Raw genomic sequence first — 24,301 nt, 5'->3', positions numbered from 1 at the left:
ATAATTTATTTTATTAAATTTAGATAATTATTTTTCATTACAAACTATATCAACTATCTTAAAATTTTAATTATTTTTAGTTTTTTATTATTTTTTATCTATGTTTTATTATTATATTTATGGAAGAAGAGAGATTGAAAAAAATGAATGGAAAAAGAGAAATTGAAAAGAAATATTATTTATTTTTTAGGAAGAGATTTTATTTTTTAAATTTAGATAATTATTATTCATCAAATCTAAATTTAGGAAATAAATAGGGTAGATAAATCTAAATTTAGGAAATAGATAGGATAGTTGATGTAAGATTTTTTTAACTATCCTATTTAAAATTTAGGATAAAAATTTTGAAGAGGGCAGCTGATGTGGGGAAGGTGATTGCAAAAACATCTTGTTTGGTTAATGCGAATCTGCTCTGTTTCTCATAGATTTTTATGAAATAAATAGTTATTTATTTGATTGTAAAAATAATTTTGAAATATGTTTTCTCACAGAATAGTTACTTGTAGAAGCCTTAATATATTTTTCTCACAGAATAAAACTTAAGAATTTGAAATATTTATTCTCACAACAATTAAACTGAAATACATGAAAGAAACAAACTGCAATTCCTTGTGAGTCTTTACATCATATATTAGATATCAATCTCAAAAGAATAGCTGAAAAATTCACCATGCATTCTTAAACCTCTTCATATCTCTTCACGCTGTCTCTTTTGCCATCAGTAGCAGGACTATCAGAAGAATCATTGCTCTGTTCTCTACCTCTTCCATTAGCCACAAAAGAAGCCTTCTCAGCTCTCATTTCTTTTTCTTGATCTCTGTCTTTCCCCCAAAGCACCAAGTATAGTCCAACAATCACAATGATTCCCCCAATGATGCTACATAAATAATAAAAAAAAAATGTTAGGTCAATCAATGTTAGTGATTCTGATTAAATCATCCAAATCTTCGATACTCAAGTCTCAAAAACTTACCTTCCGAGAAACAGTCTTTCGCCAAAGGCAAAGTAAGCTAGAAGTGCAACCATGACTGTGGAGAGGGGGTTGAACATGGTCACAAAGACTGGTCCCTTTTGCTCAGTGCACCAGAGCTGTATGTAGATGATTAAACCAGAGCAAACAACTCCCTGAAAAGAAAAGAAACTGTGAAACTCAAACTTAAAATTACTGTATCAGAGGATGATCAAACAGGTTGTGCTCTGTCGTAAAGGGTACTTACTCCATACAAGATGCTCCAGAGTTTAATGTCGAATCCAATCTTCCATGCCGCTGGTTTGTGCTGCACAAAGGCTGTGAATATGGCTGATTGTGCAGCTCCAATGAGGCTCATCCATGCAGTCAGTGAAAGCTGTGCTGGATATCTCTTCAATGTCACTGCCTGCAGATGATTTTTCAGTTTTGTTCTCTGAGCAGCTGTTTCAGTGCTAGCTTAGTTCAGTAACGAGAGGGGATGAAATACCTGCATTATGTACCATATGGACCAAGTGATGCAGCTTGCCACTGTGAGAATCGATCCCTTCAACCAGCTCTCATGGATGGCATTTCCCTGGATGTGGATCAGTGCTCCCCAAAAATTCCTCATTGCTGGTCCTTTGTAAAGTGTCATGATCGTAACACCTACCAATGACACTAGAGTGCCCACAGCCTTGGCCACTCCTCTGGGGCTTTTAATATCGAGATGCTCGAATCTGAACCAAGACTTTGTCATTGTGAGAAGAAAAGGAGAGAGATATTCGCGTGTATCGTAAGATATTACCTGAGTAGAATAGCAATGATAAAGGTCATGGCAGCAATGGTGTTGACCATGGAAGCCACAAAGGTAGGAGATGTGTATTCTAAGCTTGCAAAGTACATGTTTAGGGTCAAGCTGATCCTGTAAACATTATAAGAGACAACACCACTATTAGCTGAAGTATTCATACTATATAAACTGAAATAACAGGTTTATTTTCTCACCCTAGAAGGGAAAGCACACATAGCTCCAAGAGCAATGCCAATGTAAGCTTGGGTCTTAATTTCCTACATCAATACACCGAAAAAACTATTCAGAAGAGAACAATGTATGAATTGAAGAGTCTACTTATTACTTTGAGAAAATTTCTTTGTACCTCTCAAGGAAATAAGCGAGAGGCCACATGACCAAGGTCGAAACCAAGTGTCTATAGGTGATGTATATGTGGGGATTCAATCCCCGGTTGAAGGAAGCCTCGGTGACAAAATAGAGAATTGTGTATCCTATCTGAACTATAGTCATGAGTATGTGAGCCTTAAACCTCCTACAAATTTCTCTTATGTATGTCATTGAGGGCGCCATGCTTGGAAGAGGAGTTCGGAAGTGATAGAACCGCCCGTGCCTATAAATACAATTAAGTACTCAAATCTCATAAGATTCTTTTGTTACATGTTGCATGGGAATCATTGGATTATTGGAAGTGGATTTGTAGGTGGACAAAGTGGATTGGAATCTTGAAAAGTGGATTAGGGAAGAGCATTTGGGCACACTTTGGGAGTCTTAGTGCAATGTCTAGTCTATAGCATAATCTTGGTTGATTTTTGGTGAATGATTAGCTTAGATAATTGAAGGATAGATAGTGTTTGTGACACTATTTGAGTACATGTGGAGCCTTATGAGAGATATATCGAGAGAGAGGGAGGGTTATTTACTTGTTTTGTAGAATTGTTTTTTCTTTGATGAAACTAGCCTTTAACCATTTACCCTTCCATCATTCATCCATCAACTAAGCCCTCTAGGACTTCGAACCTTCAATGTGATTCAATTTGTGGCCAGCTCGATTGCGGTTTCAGTCACCATAGCCGCTGATTAGATAGATGGCAGAGGAAGGTAGATGACAGAGGGCCGAGAGGTATGCTGGGAAATTGGCGTGTGATTTGAATATTTGGTAAATTTAGACGTGTAGTTCAGTAAATTGTTATAGTTACATGTGCCCCCGTCAATTCATTCCTAAGTTAACATGGAGAAGGTAAATTACAGATGACTATTAACCATTAGTACAAGTGGCTAAAGTATAAAAGAGGGCATGCTCAGATGCACTGAATTTATAGAACCACCCCCAAAACCATCACTCTAATGTAGAATTTTTGCCCCAAGTAACCTTTGGAACAAAGAAAAAGCAGTTTGGACCAAGGCAATCTTTCAATTAGCCATTGACGTCGACAATGCACACAAGAATCAACAGTCTTTATAACAGAGGAAGAATTGATGCTAGAAACATGTTGCGAATAGTTGTATTCCGCTTAGCTTGTGTCAAATTGCAGCATGGATTAGAATAAACAAACAAAAAAAAAAACTAACTCAGTTGATGATGATGATAACTCAGTTGTGCACCACTAAGCACAAGTGGATCCTTCGTCGGATAATTCCCAGGTTATTTAGTTGAATCTGATAATTAGCATAGTGACCTGATGAATAAGAACAGATGCAAATATTATATGGAACATGGAACCTTTGTCTGGTGGATCAAGTAGGGCTGCCATGCCAGTTCATCTGGTGTAGAATAATTCCTTCGAACATAATTTTATCTCCAAATTTCCAATCCAGTGAATTCAGCAAGCAGCTTGCATGCTCCATTGGCACGGGAACTAAAACTGACTTGAAATTTGTTAAGAACGGTGTCCTTTTCTCCTCCACGTGTAAAAACGTTAAAGGGCTACCTTATGTAGGGACGATGATAGTTGATATTTACTTTCCATAGACTATGAGGCTAATTTTTAATCTGTACAAAATGTATCATGAGTCATATGATCCTATATAAAAGATAATTATAATCATTATTCCAAAAGTTAATAGATGTTTGTAATTTATTTTTTTCATATTGATCCTGGGATAGATTGAGAGTGGCACTGGGAATAAATGTATTCATTTTTTATCACCATATCAAAGATCACTATATTGGATGAAGTCCTTTATGATTTATCTTCCTTTTAAATTACATGGGTATTCCGGACGAATCCCCTTAGTAAAAAAGGCTACTTTATTATCATTTTTATTAAAAAGATATTTTTAAAAAAATATGTTTTAAAAGTGCATCTGGCATATTTTTTATCTCAAATTTTTATTTTAGCATTATTGATATAACACAAATAGAGCACTTTAATATTAAAACACTCTTTTAACTCTAATTAAAATCATATTAATTTTAATGGAAAGCACTTTAAAATTATTATATATATAATCCTAAATCCAAAGCCCTAAAAAAATTAACACTAAATATTCACGAGGTACTCACGGATGAGTATGCACTATATCAATTGCCTATATTTATAAAGAGAGAGTCCTGTTATATGGGAAACCGATGGGCACCTTATATTAAGTATTTTAATAAATTGGAAAGACTATTCGGGAGAAAGGGTCATATCTCACTTACCTCGTGTTATGATGCTCCCCCTTCATCATAGCTTTCTTCTGAAGATCCTTCCCCTTCGTCGATGCTAATATCTGAGGAACTTTCAGTGTTCTCTGGTGGTCTACCATTAGAGCTAGTCTGGTGTAAGCTTCAATCTCAGACTTGAAGGACGATGATTCATCCTATATAGCTTTCAAGTTCTTGTGCTCCGACTTTGTTGGTTTATTGCCCTGGTCTTTCTCCTTCTTATTTAGTTTAGAACAGTTATCCTTAATGTGTCATTCTTCTTGGCAGTTGTAGCATCGAACCTTTCGTTTGCTCTTAAAGTACTTTTTCACCTACCACTTATTAAATTTATTAGATTTAATAAACTTGCTAAACTTTCTTACTAATAATGTTGTTTACGATTGATTCTTCGGAGTATGAATTCGGTTCACCTTTTTGGTTAGCTTTTAGTGTTATGTTATGGGTTGTCTTGTCTGCTTTGTTTTGTAAGTCTGCACATCTTGATTTGTGAAGTTCAAAAAGCGGAAAATAGATTTTCTAATGAACTAACTTCGAGGTCTTTAGATATATAAAATGAGTCAACTATAGATGTCCACTCGGGTGTCCTAGGAAATGCATTTAAAGCATACCTTAGTGAATCTTGGTTCATTACCTTTTCTTCTAGATTTGTGAGTCCGGTGATGAGTTCTTTAATCCTTGAGGGCAGATGTGTGACTGTTTTGCCTTCTTCCATCCGGAGGTTTGTCAGTTGGTTCCGGAGTAGATCCCATCTGGCGAGCTTTGCTTCAGACGTTTCTTAGTGTAGCTCCAGGAACTTCTCCCAAAGTTCCTTTGCTGATTTATAATCTTTGATCCGATTAACTTCCTGGGGTGGAAGTATGCTTAGCAGGTGGAACTCGGCTCGTCCGTTCACTACAAAGTCGGCTTGATCCTTTTTAGTCCACTGGTACTCTTCTTTTTCAACTCCTTGTTAATCTTTGGGGGCTACAAAATCATATTTAATAATTAAGAGTAATTCAAAGTTTCTTTTGAAAAATACCTCCATGCATTTTTTCCATGTCGTGAAATCCCCCTCGAACTTTGATGGGTAGATTGTCGGTCCGGCCATCGTCTCGGTGCTTCTGTCTGCGATTAGTCCTTCTGAGGTGTTTTGGCTCTAATACCACTTGTTGGTGCGGCGGGGCCAGCAAGAGGGGGGGGGGGTGGGGGCAATTGCCTGTAAAAATAAAAACTAAACCTTTTCTGATATTTTAACTCAGATTAATAGTAAAATTATAATAAAGCAATTGAATAACTATAACTAAAAGAGGCTAAAAAGTTACTTAGTTACAACTTAGGTGGTTGTTAATCTAAGGCAAAAGAAAGCACTAAAAAACTCTTTTTTTAAAAGGCAGAGATACCTCTTACACTTTTTAGATGCTAAAAAAAATGCTAGAAAATGAATGCAAGAGTTGTTAAATATTTCTTAACTCCAGGGGTCTTTTATAACCTTTGAAAAACTCTATTCGCATCTTGAAGGTACCTTCAAGATGGTCCAAGGAGTCTTCCATTAGATAAGTTTTATCCGTTGAGGATAAAACTCTATCTACGACTAACGACTATTGGAAGGCGCCTTCTATAGCTGGAAGATGCCTTCACACTATTCATCGAAGGTGCCTTCCAAGCTATGGAAGATGCCTTCCATATAGCAGAAGGAAGATCAGCTCCCATACGTTGATCTCTTCTTGTGTGGGTGATGCTCCGACTATCTGGACTTGAGCTCACTTGAACTCAACTTTGATTTTCTCCTTGAGCAAGCTTTCTCCTCGGTTTCTCGTCCCTCGAACGCGATGCACGCCCTTCTTGTCCATCGATGTACTTTTCCGCAACATCTTGTCCCTCGGATGCGCTGAGCTTTCGACTCCTTTCTCATGTCATCCTTCTAGCTAGCTGCGTCTTCTGTTCGACTTCTTGTGTTCCTAAGCTCCTGCACACTTAGACACAAGGATCAAATACACACAGGACCTAACTTAACTTGGTTGACTACATCAAAACTGCCACATGGTACTTATAATCTTCTCATTTTTGATGTGCATCAACCCAAGTTAAAGTTAGGGTTAAACAAAACAATGATTATGTAAAGAAGTTGTAATTAGAATAAAATATTGTAATGCACTGAATTTAAGTACAAGGATAAAAAATCTAAGTTTCAAAATTTTATCCCTAAATTTTTCCCTAACTCCCCCTTAACTTGTACCTATTTCTTCCCCTTTGATCACATAAAAAAAATGAAAAAATAAAATAAACTGTTAGAAAAAATTAAAATATTTGTCTAGGGGTATTTAACATAATTTACAAAGATAAATCTTAAAACTATATTTCAATTTTGAAAATTCTTCCAAAATTTTAATTTTTAAAATTTTTTTAAAAAGATTTCAAAGATAAGTCTTACAATTATTTTTAATTTTTAAAAAAGTCGTTTTTGTGAACAAATTCATAGAAAATAACTTAACGGTAAAAAATATTTCAAAATTCTTTTTGAAAGAGAATATTATATTTTATCATAGAAAAATAATTTTTCAAAAAAAAGTTTGTAGAATAATTTTAAATTTTAAAATACGATTTTCACTGATAATTTTACAGAAACAAATCTAAAAATAATTTCCTTAATAGAAATATTACTTTTCTGTAAATATAAAAATGTGAGTAAGAGATTTGAACCAAAAAAATTTAATTAAAATAATATTTATGCTAATAATTCAAAACTTTGTGAATTTTTAATTTACAAAAGATTTTGGAACCCAATATAGGTTCCTACCCACTATATTTACTAAAAATTTTAAAGGTACATAATTTCTAGGAATTTTCTTAATTTGTCCTTGGTGTTTTCTCATGTACTAGCTAATTCTATCATTATTTTTTAATTCTTATTTTTGAAAGATATTCAAATTCAGATATGCATAGTTAGGGGTGTAAATGAACCAAGCCGCTCGTGAGCTATTCGAAGCTCGATTCGATAAATGCCCGTTTGAGCTCGTTTAATGAGGCTTGTTAAGATAAACAAACCAAGCTCAATCTTCTCAATACTCGGCTCGTTAGCTCGTGAACAAGTTCGTTAAGCTCATTAATCAATTTTTAAATTAAAAAAATAATAGTTTTGATATTAAATTTATAGATTTTACACTCTACTTATAAAAAATATAGACAAATATATTAAATTTATTTATTAGAATAAAATTATAAATTTTAATAAAAATATTATAATTTTCTCTAAATATATAATTTAATTTTTAATGAATATTTAAATTTATAATTTATACTTATTAAGCTCGTTTATGCTCGATAAAAGCTCAAATAAGCTCATAAGCCATGAATATATTCGTTAAATAAAGCTCGAGCTTGGCTCAATTATAAACGAGTCAAGCTCAAACATTCAAGAGTTCGGCTCGGCTTGGCTCGATTACACCCCTATGCATAGTCATTTTTTAGTTTTTCTATTTGTGCTTTCAATTTTTCATTTTCTAATTTTAAATTATCAAACATATCTAAAGGGCATGGCTTTGCTAAGTTTAATTTTAATCTAGCATTATTTTTTTCTAATTGTACTATGTTCTTTAAAAGTATTTTAATAAATTGAAAAGACTGTTCGGGAGAAAGTGCACATACCTCAATTACCTCGTGCTCTGATACTCCCCCTTCATCACAACTTTCTTCTAAAGATCCTCCCCTTTGTCGATGCTAATCTTTGAAGAACTTTCGGTGTCCCTCTAGTGGTCTGCCATTAAGGCTAGTGCGGCGTAAGCTTCAATCTTGGACTCGAAGGACAATGATTCTATTAGATTTTGAGGGATGTCCTAAGGCAATCGCATTACGATTTTTACTAAATATAGATTCACTATTTGAGTGCATATTATATGTTTGATTGCCTTGAACTCATTTATTGAATGTCTGTAATACAATTCATAGCATGAGAGAATTGTGATTGGATCACAACTAGTGATTATCTCTACATGTGTAATTATGAACATATTGGAATTTCCCTAGTTGTCGAATTGATGTATTTGGATATCATCAATTTTGTAAGACTAGCACTGATTATACTCCTTTGTTCGCCAAGCAACTGCTTTCTCACTGGATGGAGACATTGGGATGTCGAGAGTTAAACGTGGATGCTAGTTATGGTAACTAGTTCATTAGAATGACTCGTTGTAAAACTTCATATGGTTATCTATATATATGGATATGCTTGTGAAGCTCTTACTGTAGCTCCAGTACAAGTTTCTTTTGACTTGAGGTATACAAGTCATCTTGGTCATGGAGATTTATACTTTGACATCTTAAGCAAACACCTCATTGAGGTGTAGACCCGGGATGATTGGGTATAAGTCAAAATGCCCGAAGACGTTTGGATATCCCACAAAGGATTTACCGCTCTTGCAAGGAGACGTATACCCTATGACCACTCGTTAGGATTATTACTCAAAGTCTTTGGCTAAAACATCACATGTTAAGAGTGTGAGACTCTTAGATACATATACAAGTAATTTGAACCCATAGAATGAGAAAGTATTACTTAGGCTAGGTGTGACATAGTCAGTCTAGTAGGGATAGATACATTGACCATGTCCTAAATCAAGTGGGTATAAGATGAGTGAAAGGAACAAGACACAACTCACTGTAACTGCTAAAGGGTTTAGAATTAGTTCTAAGATCAACTATAATTTTTTGGCTAATTGGGGATCATGAGTACTACTAGGTGTCACTCATGATCATATAATTAAGTAGTTAATTATCGACAGCCAAAATGAACCGGGAACCTATTGGATCACACACACTAACGAGTCTCTAAAAGAAGTAAAACAAGTTAAAGAATAGAATTCTTAGATCAAGAGATAAATGTTTGGTTGGACCATATATAAGACAAATATTAAAATATTTGTAATAATGGAAGCGCATATGAGCTATATCTCTTACGGTAGAGTTGGACCATATTTGGTTTAATCATGAATTAGTTATGAACCAACTTGGTTTAGTTGTGAACCAAACTAAGGGGTTAATGAGCTAATTTTTGGTTAAGGGATAATGGGTTGGATTTGAGCTTTCTAATCCAATTCATTAAAGAGGATTATATATAGATGTAATTGGGAGAGAATTAGATAGAAAATTTATTATTTGGTTAATTATCTTTTGAAAACCCAATCTTCCTCTTCCTCTCCCTCTCCTCTCTCTCCCACCGCCAACAAGAGGGTGCTCCCTCTTGTTGCTGTGAACACCACAAGGGAGAAAAACTCTTCCTTGTGTGCTTCTCTTCTTCTTTCTCTTGAACCCTCTTCTTTGCTCGTGGCTAGTAACTTCCGAAGAAGAGGCTTGTACTTAAGGAGTTATCTTGTGGAGCTCGGCGTGGATACGAATAGAGGTGATGTTTAGCAATGTCGCTACAGTTGATGCTCTTCTCGTTATAGGTCATCCGTAAGGTATACCTAGCGTAAATTTATTTCCTGTAAAATTTTAATTATGTGATCATGTTTGGCATATTATATCCTTGTATGCGTGTGGTGTGTGTGATGTAATACTAAGGAACTATTATTTTATTTTCCGCTGCGTATGTTTACGAAACGTGTTCTAGCATGCACCCGCATCGGGCATAATCCAACAGTGGTATTAGAGTCTGATCGTGTTTTGACATGATCGTAAAATTACTTTACGGTTCGTAATTAGTGTTGTAATTAATTTTAGAATTTTTCTAGAATTATTAAGACTTTTCTATTTTTGGAAGTTTACTAAATTGTTAGGAAATTTCATTTTAAGAAAGTTTCTAATATAATTTTAGAAAATTAAATTTGGAAATATTCTATTAATTTAGAAATTACCATTTCTATAATTTTCTGAAATTTTAAAAAATATTATATTTTTGAAAAATTTTCAAATTTGTTAGGTAATACCAAATATGGAAAGATTATGAAATTATAAAAAAAATTCAGATCTAAGATATTATAAATTAAATTATAGAATTAATATTTTTTTAGAATTTTTAGATTTATTAAATTATTCTATTTTTAGAAAGTTTCCTAAATTGTTAGGAAATACTAAATTTGGAAAGATTTGAAAAATCATTAAAAATATAGATTTGAGATATTTTAAATTAAATTATAGAATTAATATTTTCTTGAATTTTTAGATTTATTAAAATATTCTATTTTTAGAAAGTTTTTTAAATTGTTAGGAAATTTAGAAAGATTTGAAAAATCATAAAAAATATAGATTTGAATTATTATATAATAAATTAAGAAATATTAATTATTTATTTTCTAAATTGTTAAAAAATTAATTTAGAAATTTATTTTCAAAATAATTAAAGAATAGAAAGATTCAAATATGTTAATTAAATTTAGAAATTAGTTTCCTAATTTGATTAGATAAATCTTGATTTATTAAAATCAGATTTATAATATATTTTTATTTCTAAAATAGAATTATAACAAATGTAAATTTATGCCATGTTCATATCATATTGTATGTCATGTAGATGCATTAATTATGACATGATTAGATTTTACCATGCATGTGATATTATTAGATTTTACCATATGTGTGATGTGTCATGTTATGTCATGCGTGCGATGTGTCATGTCATCATTTATGCCATGCGCGTGACGTGTCATGTCATTATTTATGTCATGCGTGTAATGTCATGTAGATAGAATATTTGTATGATGTAGATGAGACCAAATCCCTTACTCAATATTAAAATCTACACCTTTCGTTAATTTGGTAAGAACCATAGTTTAAGTTCTTGTTTAAGTTGTTGGCAAAAGTCAAGTTCAAATTTGAAAATAAATATGTTTAAACCATAGAGATACAATGTCATGATTAACGGGTTGATTTTAAACTTGAAGCGTTGATTTGTTGTGCCAAAGCCATAATCAATGTGAATAGAGGTGAAGTTGGGTGATATCATTTGATGTATACTTGTTAATGTGTTAATAACCCAATGTTTATGCGAAGATCAATCAGCTGCTAGCATAATGTGATGGTTGCATATAAGTGATATGCAATCGGTAAACTTGTTATCTACCGCTATAGCTAAGAATGACTTGTTAGCCAAACTCAAGGTTATTTTTATCTGTAGTGGATATCAACCTACTTTGAGAAAACCTACCATCTCCCGAATTTAAAAATAAAGGTATTTTAATTTGATAAATAAGTAAACTTTTATGTAAATTATTTACATAAATAATATCATGTCTCTCATGCATTCTCGTTTTTGTATTTCTAGGTTAATCATTTAATTATAACTTCTGTTAATCTGCGTTCGATTTTGGACTCGAATAAACTGACTGCGTTGAACTTCTTAGACTGGTTTCAAAATTTGAGAATGGTTCTTAAAGCTAAGAAACAAGCTTATGCCCTTGATTAGCCTCTTCTCACAAGTCTTGATGCTGATACAACCGCGGACCAATTGTTGGCCCTTCAAAAATATAAGGATGATTCTATATTTACAAGTTGTATCATGCTAGCTACTATGCTCCTGAACTACAGAAACAACATGAGCATTTGGATGCTTATGATATTGTCTATCATCTTCGTGAGCTATTTGATGAGCAAGCTAGATCTAAAAGGTTCGAGATCTTTAAGCTTCTCTTTTGATCAAAGATGCAGGAGGGTTCGTCCGCTATTATATATGTCTACATAGAGCATTTAGCATCACTCAGTTTTACAATGAATCATGAGTTAAGTATTGACTTAATTCTACATAATTTACCGAAAAGTCATTCACAATTTGTGATGAATTATCAAATGAACAATTTGGAATCAACCATCTCCAAGATGATTAATATGCTCAAGACTGTAGAGCGTTCATTAAAGATAAACAGAAAATTGTGATGTTAATAGACTCCTCCAAGAAAGGTTCTAAGAGGAAACTAAAACATCAAGCTAAGGGAAAGAGCAAAAAGGCCAAGACAGTAGAAGAGACACAAAAGGGCCCATGCCATCATTGTGGCAAGATGGGACATTGGCGAAGAAACTATAAGATCTATCTTGAGTCCGTGAAGAAGAATAAGGCATTTGATGCCCCATCTTCTTCAGGTTTTTTCGTTATTGATTGTCATGTTATTTCCTCATACACTTGGATATTAGATACTAGGTGTGACTCACATATATGTAATGACATACAGGGGCTAAGGAATAGCAGAAGACTCATCAAGGGAGAAACAAGTCTGTGAGTTGGGAATGGAGAAAAGGTTGCTGCAGTCGCCATCAGAACATACTTGTTACAACTTCCTAATGGACTTATCTTAGAACTAGATAATTGTTATTTTGTTCCCGCATTAATAAAGAACATTATTTATATTTCTTGTTTAAATAAGAAAGGTTTCCATTTGACTTTCAGTAACAATTATTGTTATATAACACTGAATGATGTTCTTTATGACACTGGAACTTTATGCAATGGCATCTACGCGTTAGATACATCTAGTGATGCATTGAATATCACTACAAACAATAAACACACTCGATTAAATAATCAATTAACCTCTTACTCATGGCATTGTTGCCTTGGCCATATAAGCAAGAAACGCATGTCCGAATTGTAAAAGATTGTAGTTCTCGAATCATTTGAATTAGATACATTTGATACATACGATTCATATTTAAAAGGTAAGATGACAAAGTTACCTTTTTCTGGAAAGGGTGAATGAGTTGATGAGTTGCTTGGGCTTGTACATACTGATGTATATGGACCAATGTCAACTCATGCACTAGGAGGTTATAACTACTTCATTACTTTCATTGATGATCACTCTCGTTATGGGTATGTGTATCTAATGAAACACAAGTCTGAAGCCTTTGAAAAGTTTAGAAAATTTAGAAATGAAGTAGAGAAACAACTTGATAAAAATATCAAGATACTTCGATCCGATCAAAGTGGTGAGTATTTAAGCTAAGAGTTTCAAGATTATCTAAGGGACAATGGTATATTGTCTCAATGGGCTCCGCCACATACGCCATAACATAATGGTGTATAGGAAAGGCGTAACCAAATCTTGTTGGACGTGGTTAGGTCAATGATGAATCGTGCAAATCTTCCCAAAATCTTTTGGGTTATGGACTCATGACAGCTGTTTACTTGCTAAATAGAGTCCCAATGAAGGTAATCTTAACTACTCCATATGAGGTATGGACTAGTAAAAAACCTCTCATATCTTATTTGAAGATATGAGAATATCCTGCTTATGTGAAGAGGACTATATCAGACAAGTTGAACGCTAAGTCTAATAAATGTTTATTTATTGGATACCCTAAGGAAACTAAGGGTTACCAATTCTATTACCCCTTGAAACAAAAGGTGTTTGTTTCAAGGCATGCTACCTTCCTATAGAAAAATTTTCTCTTACAGGAAGTAAGTGGGAGTATGGTTGAACTTGATGAATTCAAGAGACTCCAATAAACACTAACGAGATGCTTAGTCAAGAACCACAACCAATTATGACACAACATCCTCGTAGATCAGGTAGGACACACAATATTCCTAAGAGATATGGATCTCTTGTAAGAGAATATAATGACGTGTTACTCATTGAGGATGAGGAATCTGTTGATTACAAAGAGACTCTAAATAGTTCAGAAAAAGACAAGTGGCTTACAGCCATGAAGTCGGAAATGGATTCCATATACGAAAATCGAGTTTGGAATTTGGTGGACCCACTTGAGGGCATTACGCCTATAGGGTGCAAGTGGATTTTCAAGAAAAAAATCGACAAGGATGGTAATGTAATTACCTATAAGGCAAGGTTGGTGGCGAAAGACTATCATTAAAGACAAGGCATTGACTATGATGAAACCTTCTCACCTGTAGTCATGTTTAAATTTATTCAGATACTCCTGGCCATATTAGCTCATCATGATTATGAGATATGATAAATAGATGTGAAAGCAGCTTTCTTTAACGAATATCTACTCGATGACGTGTATATGACACAACCCGAAGATTTCAGATATGTTAACAAGAATAAAGTATGCAAGTTTCAACGGTCCATTTATGAACTGAAGCAAGCATGCAGGAGTTGAAATATCCATTTTGATGAGGCGATTAAAGAATTTGATTTCTCACAAAATCTAAACGAACCTTGTGTGTATCAAAAAGTTAGTGGGAGTGTGGTCATATTCATAATATTATATGTTGATGACATATTGCTCATAGAAAATGATGTGTCAATTTTACAATCAGTTAAAGTTTAGTTGTCCAAAACATTCTCCATGAAAGACATGGGAGAAGTAACTTACATCCTTGGAATGAAAATATATAGAGATAGATCGAAAAGGTCACTTGGTCTTTCACAGTCAACATATATAGACAGAGTGCTAAAACGGTTTAGTATGTCTGAATCCAAAAAGGATTTCATACCTATGAGGCATGAAATTCACCTTTTGAATTTTATGTGCCCACGCACAGAAGACGAGAGTATTTGCATGGATAAGATACTTGTTGGAACCCCAAGGTTATTTTGGTGTGATCAACAAGTTAAGTTAGGTCCTGTGTGTTTCTAACCTGGTGTTTAAGTGTGCAGGAGCTTAGGAGCACAAGTAATCGAGTGGAAGATGCAGCTAGCGAGGACGGCACGTGGTGCGTCCGAGGGACGAGGCGCTGCAGAAGAGTACACCGGCGGACGAGAAGGAAGCGTGCGGTGGTTCCAAGGGACGAAAGCCAGAGCGGAAGATTGCTCGAGGAGCAAGAGACGCAGCTAGCGAGAAGGACGGCACGCGGTGCGTCCGAGGGACGAAGACTGCGGATGAGTACGCCAGCGGACGAGAAGGAAACACGCGGCAATTCCGAGGGACGAGAAGCCGAAGGGAAGCCCGCTCGAGAAGACCGAAAGTTGGGTTCAGGTGAGCCCTTTTCCGAATGGCAGAGATCACCCAAGAAAGCGGATCCGGAGTTGAGGACCCGGATCGAGGTGAACTAAACCGGAGCAGTGGTCCCCGGATGAAAAAGTCAACATCTGTTGACTTTAGGCTCCGGGGCGCTCGGACCTGGTTTGTTGACCAGATCACGTCAAACGTGATCTAACCGTTGGGGGATAAAGTTTTATCCCCCCAGGGCGCCCGGAACCTCTTCCAGGCGCCCTGACCAAGGCTATAAATATAGCCTTGGCCCAGAAGCTTTTCATCAATTCAGAAATTGTAACAACGCTTGTGCGCTTCCACTGTTTAGAATAGCTTATTTCTTTCAGTGCCTACATTGTTGTAAAAGAGGCTTCTCCGCCTGAAGGAGATTGATAGTGCTTCATCTCCTTGGATTAACAACTTCCCCAGTTGTAACCAAATAAACATCTGGTGCCTCATCTTTTACTGTTTTAATTCATTGCTTTTCTATTTTATATGCAAGTATTAGTTTGAAAAGTCGGGAAGGGTTGTTGTTTATTTTTACAGGGCTATTCAACCCCCCCTCTAGCCGGCCGCACCGGTCCAACAAGTGGTATCAGAGCCGAGATGCTTCAGGAGGACTAACCGCCAATTGAAGCAAAGATAATGACCGGACCAAACATCCACCCGCTAAAATACGAAGGGGATTTCACTACTTGGAAACAGCTGATGCAGGTATTTTTTACAACAGATTTTGATTTAGTTTTAACCATGGAACTTGGCTATGTAGCTCCAGAGGACAAGGAAAAATATAGTTGGACAAAAAAGGAGCAGGCCGAATACGTGGTGAACGGCAAAGCAGTATACCATCTGCTAAGCGTTCTTCCGCCACAAGAAGTTAATCGAATCGGCAACTACAACTCTACGAAGGAACTTTGGGAGAAGTTCCTCGAGCTGCACGAAGGGACGTCCGAAGCGAAGCTCGCTAGATGAGATCTGCTTCGTAATCAGCTCACAAGCCTGCGACTTGGGGAAAATGAGACAGTTGCGCACCTGCACTCGAGAATCAAGGAGATCATCACCGAACTCTCGAATCTCGAAGAAAAGGTAAGTAACCGAGATTCGCTAAAGTACGCTTTAAATTCTTTTCCTAGAAATACCAAATGGCCATCATTAGTAGATGCCTTTTACATTTCAAAAGATTTTAAAAAATTTTCATTAGAAGAATTCTTTTCAAAATTTGAAGTGCATGAGTCAAGATGTGCAGAAATGAAGGAGCCCAAAAACAACGTCGCCCTCAAAGCTTCGAGAGATGAACCTGAGTCTGAATCCTCTCTCGACGACGAGGAAATGGTAATGATGGTAAGAAGATTCACGAAACTGTGTAAATCTAGATCTACTAACCATCCGCAGGGGAAAAAGAAAAGGACGATCCGCTGCTACCACTGTGACGAAGAAGGGCACGTCAAGGACAACTGCAACAAGCTGAAGAACAAAGACAGGGAGAAGGGTAAGAAGCCCATCCAAAAATGAAAGGCCTTAAAGGCAATGTGGGACGATACGTCGTCTGAATTGGAAGTCGAGGCATTCTCCGGACTCGCACTAATGGCGAGTCATCAAGACGACGACTGCGATTCAAGCTCTTCCGAGATGAGCATCGAGAGCATCGATGAAGGGGGAGCTTCGTCAGAAGAAAGCAGCAGTTCAGGGGGAGACACGGACAACGAGCTCGACAAGGTAAGTCAGGTACGTTCTCTTCCTCCCGATAAACTTTTTAAGTTTGTTAAGTTACTAACTAAAGACTGCTGTAAATTAGAAAAGGAAATCAAAATTTTAAAAATAATTTTGGTTAAATCTTGTCCCTTAGAAGAATTAGACAAATCAAAATTGGAAAATGAAAAATTGAAATTAGAAAATCAAAATTTGAAAATTCAAATAGATAACTTGAAAAACGATGCATGTTCATCTAAAACTAGTTTTAGAAGATTTAATAATTTAAATTGGTACTTTAAATATCACCCGGGATAAATTAGGAACATTTCAAGAAAATATATCCCTAAAAACTTTTTAATTAATCCAGTAGGTTGGAACCTATATTGGGTTCCTAAATCATGCGTAAACTAAATTTTAAAATTTAAATTAGCACTTTAAGTGAGAAAATTAAACAAAGAATTCCCTTATGAGGCTTTGTCAAGGAAGTGGTTGTTGCTCCAATAACCAAGAAGGCCTAGTGCCTCGCCACGACCTGGAAGTCAAAATATTGAAATGAATGTTTAATTAACTTACTAATAAAGCATTAATACAAGAATTAATTAATGCTTTAAAAAGATTATTCAAAACTTTTTTTTTCTTCTTAGAAATTTACTTACTTAAGGAAAAAAAAATTCTATAAAATTGCCCAAGTCAAACTTTTTCTTAAAAAAAAATATTTTTACTCAGAATTTGTTTCAGAAAAATTTTCAAAAATCATTTTTTCTTAAGTTAAAAATTTTTTTCTAGAAATTTCTGCTTACATTACTTAGAAAAAATTTTCATCTTTTTTAGAACTTTTAAATATTGTCAAAGACTTTGACCCTTAGGTTATTTTTCTTAGAACCCCATTTTTTTTGTGATCAAAGGGGGAGAAGGAAAAGTATAAGTGTAGGGGGAGGTAGACCAAAAATAAAATTCTCTATCCTTTTTGCACTTAATTGCAAATTCAGTTATTTTATTTTATGTATATTTTTTTCCTACCTTAACTTGGATTGCTCACACTAAAAAGGGGGAGATTGTTGGAACCCCAAGATTATTTTGGTGTGATCAACAAGTTAAGTTAGGTCCTGTGTGTTTCTAACCTGGTGTCTAAGTGTGCAGGAGCTTAGGAGCACAGGTAATCGAGTGGAAGACGCAGGTAGCCAGAAGGACGGCACGCGGTGCCTCCGAGGGACGAGGCGCTGCGGAAGAGTACACCGACGGATGAGAAGGAAGCGTGTTGTGGTTCCGAGGGACGAAAGCCGGAGTGGAAGACTGCTCGAGGAGCAAGAGACGCAGCTAGCGAGAAGGACGACACGCGGTGCGTCCGAGAGACGAAGACTGCGGATGAGTACGCCGGCGGACGAGAAGGAAACACGCGGCGATTCTGAGGGACGAGAAGCTGGAGGGAAGCCCGCTCGAGAAGATCGGAAGTTGGGTTTGAGTGAGCCCTTTTCCGGATGGCAGACATCACCCAAGCAAGCGGATCTGGAGTTGAGGACCCGGACCGAGGCGAACTAAACCGGAGCAGTGGTCCCCGGATGGAAAAGTCAACATCTGTTGACTTTAGGCTCCGGGGACCCCGGAACCATTCCGAGCGCCCGGAGCAGCCCGGGGCGCCCGGAGCAGCCCGGGGCGCCCGGAGCAGCCCGGTGCGCCCGGACCTGGTTTGTTGACCAGATCACGTCAAACGCGATCTGAACGTTGGGGGATAAAGTTTTATCCCCCAGGACGCCCGGAACCTCTTCCAGGCGCCCCGACCAAGGCTATAAATATAGCCTTGGCCCAAAAGCTTTTCATCAGTTCAAAAATTATAACAACGCTTGTGCGCTTCCACTGTTTAGAATAGCTTCTTTCTTTCTGTGCCTACATTGTTGTAAAAGAGGCTTCTCCGCCTGAAGGAGATTGATAGTGCTTCATCTTCCTTGGATTAACAACCTCCCCGGTTGTAACCAAGTAAACATCTGGTGCATCATCTTTTACTTTTTTAATTCACTGTTTTTCTATTTTATATGCAAGTGTTAGTTTGAAAAGTCGGGAAGGGCTGTTGTTTATTTTTACAGGGCTATTCGACCCCCCCTTCTAGCCGGCCGCACCGGTCCAACAATACTTTATGCGTCCGCAATAGGATTTATCATGTATGCTATGTTATGTACAAGGCTTAATGTATTGTATGCTCTGAGTGTTACAAGCAAATCCCAGTCTGATCTAGAAATGGATAACTAGATGGCTGTCAAGACGATCCTTAAGTACTTGAGAAGAACGAATGATATGTTCTTGGTATATGGAGATGATGATATGATCATATGTGGATATATAGATGCAAGTTTCCAGACAGATAAGGATAACTCCAAGTTCCAGTTTGGATTCATATTCATATTAAATGGAGGCGCAGTTAGTTAGAAAAGTTGCAAGCAAGACACTGTTACAGATTCTACTTGTGATGCAGAATACATTGCAGCATCGGAAGCCGCAAAGGAAGTAGTTTAAATCAAAAAGTTTGTTACTAAAATTAGAGTGATTCCATACGCTGTTGAAGCATTACCTATTTACTGTGATAACACCGAAGCTATTGTGCAAGCAAAGGAACCGAGGTCTCATCAACGATCAAAACACGTGCTTCACCGCTATCATCTGATCAAGGAGATCATTAGTCGGAAAGAGATATAGCTTGAGAAAATTTTTACTGAAAAGAATCTAACAAATCCTTTAACAAAGGCTCTACCACAAAGCAAGTTTGAAAGTCACATCTATGCTTACGATTTAGGGCACTGTGGTGATTGGCATTAGGACAAGTAGGAGTGTTAGATTTTGAGGGATGTTCTAAGGCTCGCCTGATGATTTTTACTAAATATAGACTCACTATTTGAGTGAATATTATATGTTTGATTGTCTTAAACTCATTTACTGAATCTCCACAATACAATTTATAGCATGAGAGAAATTATGATTGGATCACAACTAGTGATTATCTCTACATGTGTAATTATGAACGTATTAGAATTTCCCTAGTTGTTGAATTGATGCATTCGGATATCATCAATTCTGTAAGACTAGCACAGGTTATACTCCTTGGTTAGCTAAGCAACTATTTTCTCACTGACTGGAGACATTAGGATGTCGAGAGTTAAACATGGATGCTAGTTATAGTAACTAGTTCATTGGAGTGACTCGCTATAAGACTTCATATGGTTTTATATATATATATATATATATATATATATATATATATATATATACCCTTACTATAGCTCGAGTGTACATTTCCTTCGACTTGAGGTATACAAGTCATTTTGGTCATGAAAACTTATACTTGGACATATTAAGCAAGCACCTCATTGAGGTGTGGACTCGAGATGATTGGGTATAAGTCAAAATGTCCGAAGACGTTTGGATAACCTACAGAGGATCCACCGCTCCTTGCGAGGAGACGTATACCCTATGGCCACTCGTTAGGATTATTACTCAAAGTCTTTGGCCAAAACATTATATGTTAAGAGTGTGAGACTCTTAGACACATGTACGAGTAATTTGAATCTGTAGAACGAGAAAGTATTACTTGGGCTAGGTGTGATGTAGTCAGTCTAGTGGGGATAGACACATAGATCATGTCCTGAACCAAGTGGGTATAAGACGAGTGAAAGGAACAAGACACAACTCACTATAGTTGCTGAAGGGTTTAGAATTAGTTTTAAGACCAACTATAATTTTTTTGCTACTTGGGGATCATGATGTACTACTAGGTGTCACTCATGATCGTTCTATAATTAAGTAGTTAATTATGGATGGCTAAGATGAACCGGAAACCTATTGGATCACACACACTAACGAGTCTCTAAAAGACGTAAAACAAGTTAAAGAATATGATTCTTAAATCAAGAGATAAATGTTTAGTTGGACTATACATAAGATAAATATGAAAATATTTGTCATAATGGAAGTGTGGATGAGCTACATCTCTTTTGGTAGAATTGGACCATATTTGGTTTAATCATGAATTAGTCATGAACCAACTTGGTTTAGTTGTGAACCAAACCAAGGGATTAATGAGCTAATTTTTAGATAAGGGATAATGGGTTAGATTTGGGCATTCTAATCCAATTCATTAAAAAGGATTATATATAAATGTAATTGAGAGAGAATTAGATAGAAATTTTATTATTTGGTTGATTGGCTTTTGGAAACCCAATCCTCCTCTCTCTCCCACCGCCAACAAGAGGGTGCTCCCTCTTCTTGCCGTGACCACCATAAGGGAGAAAAACTCTCCCTTGTGTGCTTCTCTTCTTCTTCCTCTTGATCCCTCTTCTTCGCTCGTGGCTAGTAACTTTTGAAGGAGAGGCTTGTACTCAAGGAGTTGTCTTGAAGATCTTGGCATAGATACGAATAGAGGCGAGGTTCGACAACGTCACTACCATTGATGCCCTTCTCATTATAGGTCATTCGTAAGGTATACCTAGTGTAAATTTATTTTCTATAAAATTTTAATTATGTGATCATGTTTGGCATGTTGTATTCTTGTATGCATGTGGTGTGTGTGATATAATAATTAGAAATTATTATTATTTTATTTTCTGCTAAGTAGTTTATGAAACGTATTCTAGCGCGCACCTGCATCGGGCATAACCCAATAGATTCATCCCACATAGCTTTCAAATTCTTGTGCTTCAACTTTGTTGGTCTGTTGCTCTTGTCTTTTTCCTTCTTCTTTAGTTTAGGGCAGTCGTCCTTGTTGTGCCCTTTTTCTTGGTAGTTGTAGCACCGAACCTTTCTTTTACTCCAAAAGTACTTTTTCATCTACGACTTATTAAATTTATTAGATTTAATAAACTCGCTAAACTTTCTTACCAATAATGTTGTTTCATCTTCGTTGATTGATTTTTCTAAGTCTGGATCTGGTTCATCTTTTTGGTTAGCTTTTAGTGCTATGTTGTCGGCTGTCTTGTCTTTTTTTTTTTTATAAGTTTGCACATTTTGATTCGTGAAGTTCAAAAGTGGAAAATAGATTTTCTAATGAACTAACTTCGAGGTCTTTAATTTAGATATATAAAATGAGTCGACTATAGATGTCCACTCGGGTGTCCTATGAAATGTATTTAAATTGTACCTTAATGAATCTCGATTCGTTGCCTTTTTTCGAGATTCGTGAGTCCGGTGATGAGTTCTTTAATCCTCGAGGGCATATGTGCGACTATTTCACCTTCTTCCATCCGGAGGTTCGTCAATTGGTTCTGGAGCAGGTCCTGTCTCATGAGCATTGTTTCGGACGTTCCTTCGTGCAGCTCCAGGAACTTTTCCCAAAGTTCCTTTGCTGATTTATAATATTTGATCCAATTAACTTCTTGAGGTGGAAGTACGGTTAGCTGATGGAACTCGGCTCGTCTGTTCACTACGAAGTCAGCTTGATCCTTTTTGGTCCACTGGTACTCTTCTTTTTCGATTCCTTCTTGATCTTGGGGGGGGGGGGGGGGGTACAAAACCATATTTAATAATTAAGAGTAATTCAAAGTCTCTTTTGAAAAATATCTCCATGCATTTTTTCCATGTCGCGAAACTCCTCTCAAACTTCGACAGATAGATTGTCGGTCTAGCTATCGTCTCGGTGCTTCAGTTGACGATTAGTCCTTCTGAGGCGTTCTGGCTTTGATATCACTTGCTGGTGCAGCGAGGTCGGTAAGAGGGGAATGAATTGTCTGTAAAATAAAAACTAAACCTTTCCCGATCTTTTAACTCAGATTAGTAGTAAAATTATAATAAAGCAATTGAACAACTAAAAATAAAAAAGGCTAAAAAGTTACTAGGTTACAACCTAGGTGATTATTAATCAAAGGTAAAAGAAAGTACTAAGAAACTTCTTCTTTGAAGGCGGCGAAGCCTCTTATAATCGTTGGGCGCTCAGAAAAATGCTAGGAAATGAATACAAGAGTTGTTAAATATTTCCTACCTCAAGAGGTTTTTTTATAGCCTCTGGAAAACTCTATTATCAGCTTGAAGACGCCTTCAAGATGATTCAAGACGCCTTCCATTAGATAAGTTTTATCCGTTGAGGATAAAACTCTATCTGCGGCTAACGGCTATTGGAAGGCGCCTTCATATTATTCATCGAAGGTGCATTCCAAGCTAGGGAAGACACCTTCCATAGAGCAGAAGGCAGATTAGCTCCCATATGCTGATCTCTTCTTGTGTGGGTAATGCTCCAACTACTCGGAGTTGAGCTCACCCGAACCCAACTCCGACATTCTCCTCGATCAGGCTTTCTCCCTGGCTTCTCGTCCCTCAAACGCCGCACACGTCCTTCTCGTCCATCGGTGTTCTTTTCTGCAGCATCTCGTCTTTCGGATGCACTGAGTCCTTCGGGTTCTTTTCTGTGCTATCCTTCTCGCTAGCTGCGTGTTCCGCTCAACTTCTTGTGTTCTAAGCTTCTGCACACTTAGACACAAGGATCAAACATACATGACCTAACTTAACTTGGTTGACCTTATCAAAACTACCACGTGGTACATACAGTCTAGGCACCCGAAAGAGGTCCAGACGTCCAGAAATGGATAAAGAACAAGATATCCTTTCAATTGACCTAATCTTTCAAACTACAACAAATCTTTCTATTAAAACTCTCAAAATCAATTAACCTAGTCGTTCAGACTACAGTAAAGCTTTCTATCAAAACCACAAAACTAAAACCCTAAAAATCTATATATATTATTGTAGCAGTTATATATTATAATAATTTTAATTAAGTTGGTAATAATAATGCTCCATATATAATAATTTTGATTAAGTTAAAGTAATTTTATTTTATGTTATAACAACTACAATTATAATGGTACAGTAAGTTAAAATAATAAAAAATCGGATAAAAATATCCAAATAAACATATATTTAAATTTCATATTTAATAAAACATCAAATAACAACAACAAAAAAAAGCAATAAAGTTAGATAACGTCATGAGTTGTTCATGATGATTTGGTTAGGCGTCCAGTTCAAAAAGCTAAATAATAATATTTTATACGTTATCTATGCAGTTAAAAAATATTGTTAAAAGTATTGTTATAAGAAATCTATTAAAGATAACACTTAAAAAAATATTATCATTTTTTTAGAGATAATATTTTTACAACACTTGAAAAGATTTATCATTTTTTAAAAATAACAATATTTTTACCATGTTTAAAAAGCATTGTTTTTCAAAAATAACTCTTTTACCATGCTTAAAAAACATTATCTTTTTAACAAAGATAACATTTTTTAATGGATAGAAAAGTATTATTTTTTTAAAAATACAGTTTTTTAGCAAATGATAAATCTATTTATAAATAAAAAATATGAATATCCACGAACTTCACAAACAGAAATTAAG

At 35.9% G+C, this 24,301-nt stretch overlaps 1 protein-coding gene across 1 annotated transcript; it reads right to left on the bottom strand.

Moving 5' to 3' along the window:
- Nucleotides 1-533: 533 nt before the first annotated feature.
- LOC122024317 (WAT1-related protein At5g07050-like) lies at nucleotides 534-2,334 on the bottom strand. The gene is made up of 7 exons (XM_042582920.1): nucleotides 2,107-2,334; nucleotides 1,955-2,017; nucleotides 1,755-1,871; nucleotides 1,458-1,686; nucleotides 1,218-1,376; nucleotides 974-1,125; nucleotides 534-877 (listed from the first exon to the last, which is right to left on the bottom strand). The coding sequence occupies exons 1-7, from the start codon at nucleotides 2,310-2,312 to the stop codon at nucleotides 679-681; spliced, it is 1,125 nt and encodes a 374-aa protein (XP_042438854.1). The 5' UTR covers nucleotides 2,313-2,334; the 3' UTR covers nucleotides 534-678.
- Nucleotides 2,335-24,301: the final 21,967 nt, after the last annotated feature.

This window comes from Zingiber officinale, chromosome 9B (genome assembly GCF_018446385.1).
Source record: "Zingiber officinale cultivar Zhangliang chromosome 9B, Zo_v1.1, whole genome shotgun sequence".
NCBI classification, from domain to species: domain Eukaryota; kingdom Viridiplantae; phylum Streptophyta; class Magnoliopsida; order Zingiberales; family Zingiberaceae; genus Zingiber; species Zingiber officinale.
The sequence above is the reverse complement of the archived record's forward strand: the minus strand, read 5'-3'. Positions and strand labels throughout refer to the sequence as shown.

Coding starts and splice junctions, on each gene's coding strand:
- LOC122024317 (XM_042582920.1), bottom strand. CDS start 2,312: ATGGCGCCCTCAATGACATACATAAGAGAAATTTGTAGGAGGTTTAAG. Junction 1,872..1,954: donor TGTGTGCTTTCCCTTCTAGG/GTGAGAAAATAA, acceptor TAATGTTTACAG/GATCAGCTTGACCCTAAACA. Junction 878..973: donor GAAAGACTGTTTCTCGGAAG/GTAAGTTTTTGA, acceptor TTATTTATGTAG/CATCATTGGGGGAATCATTG.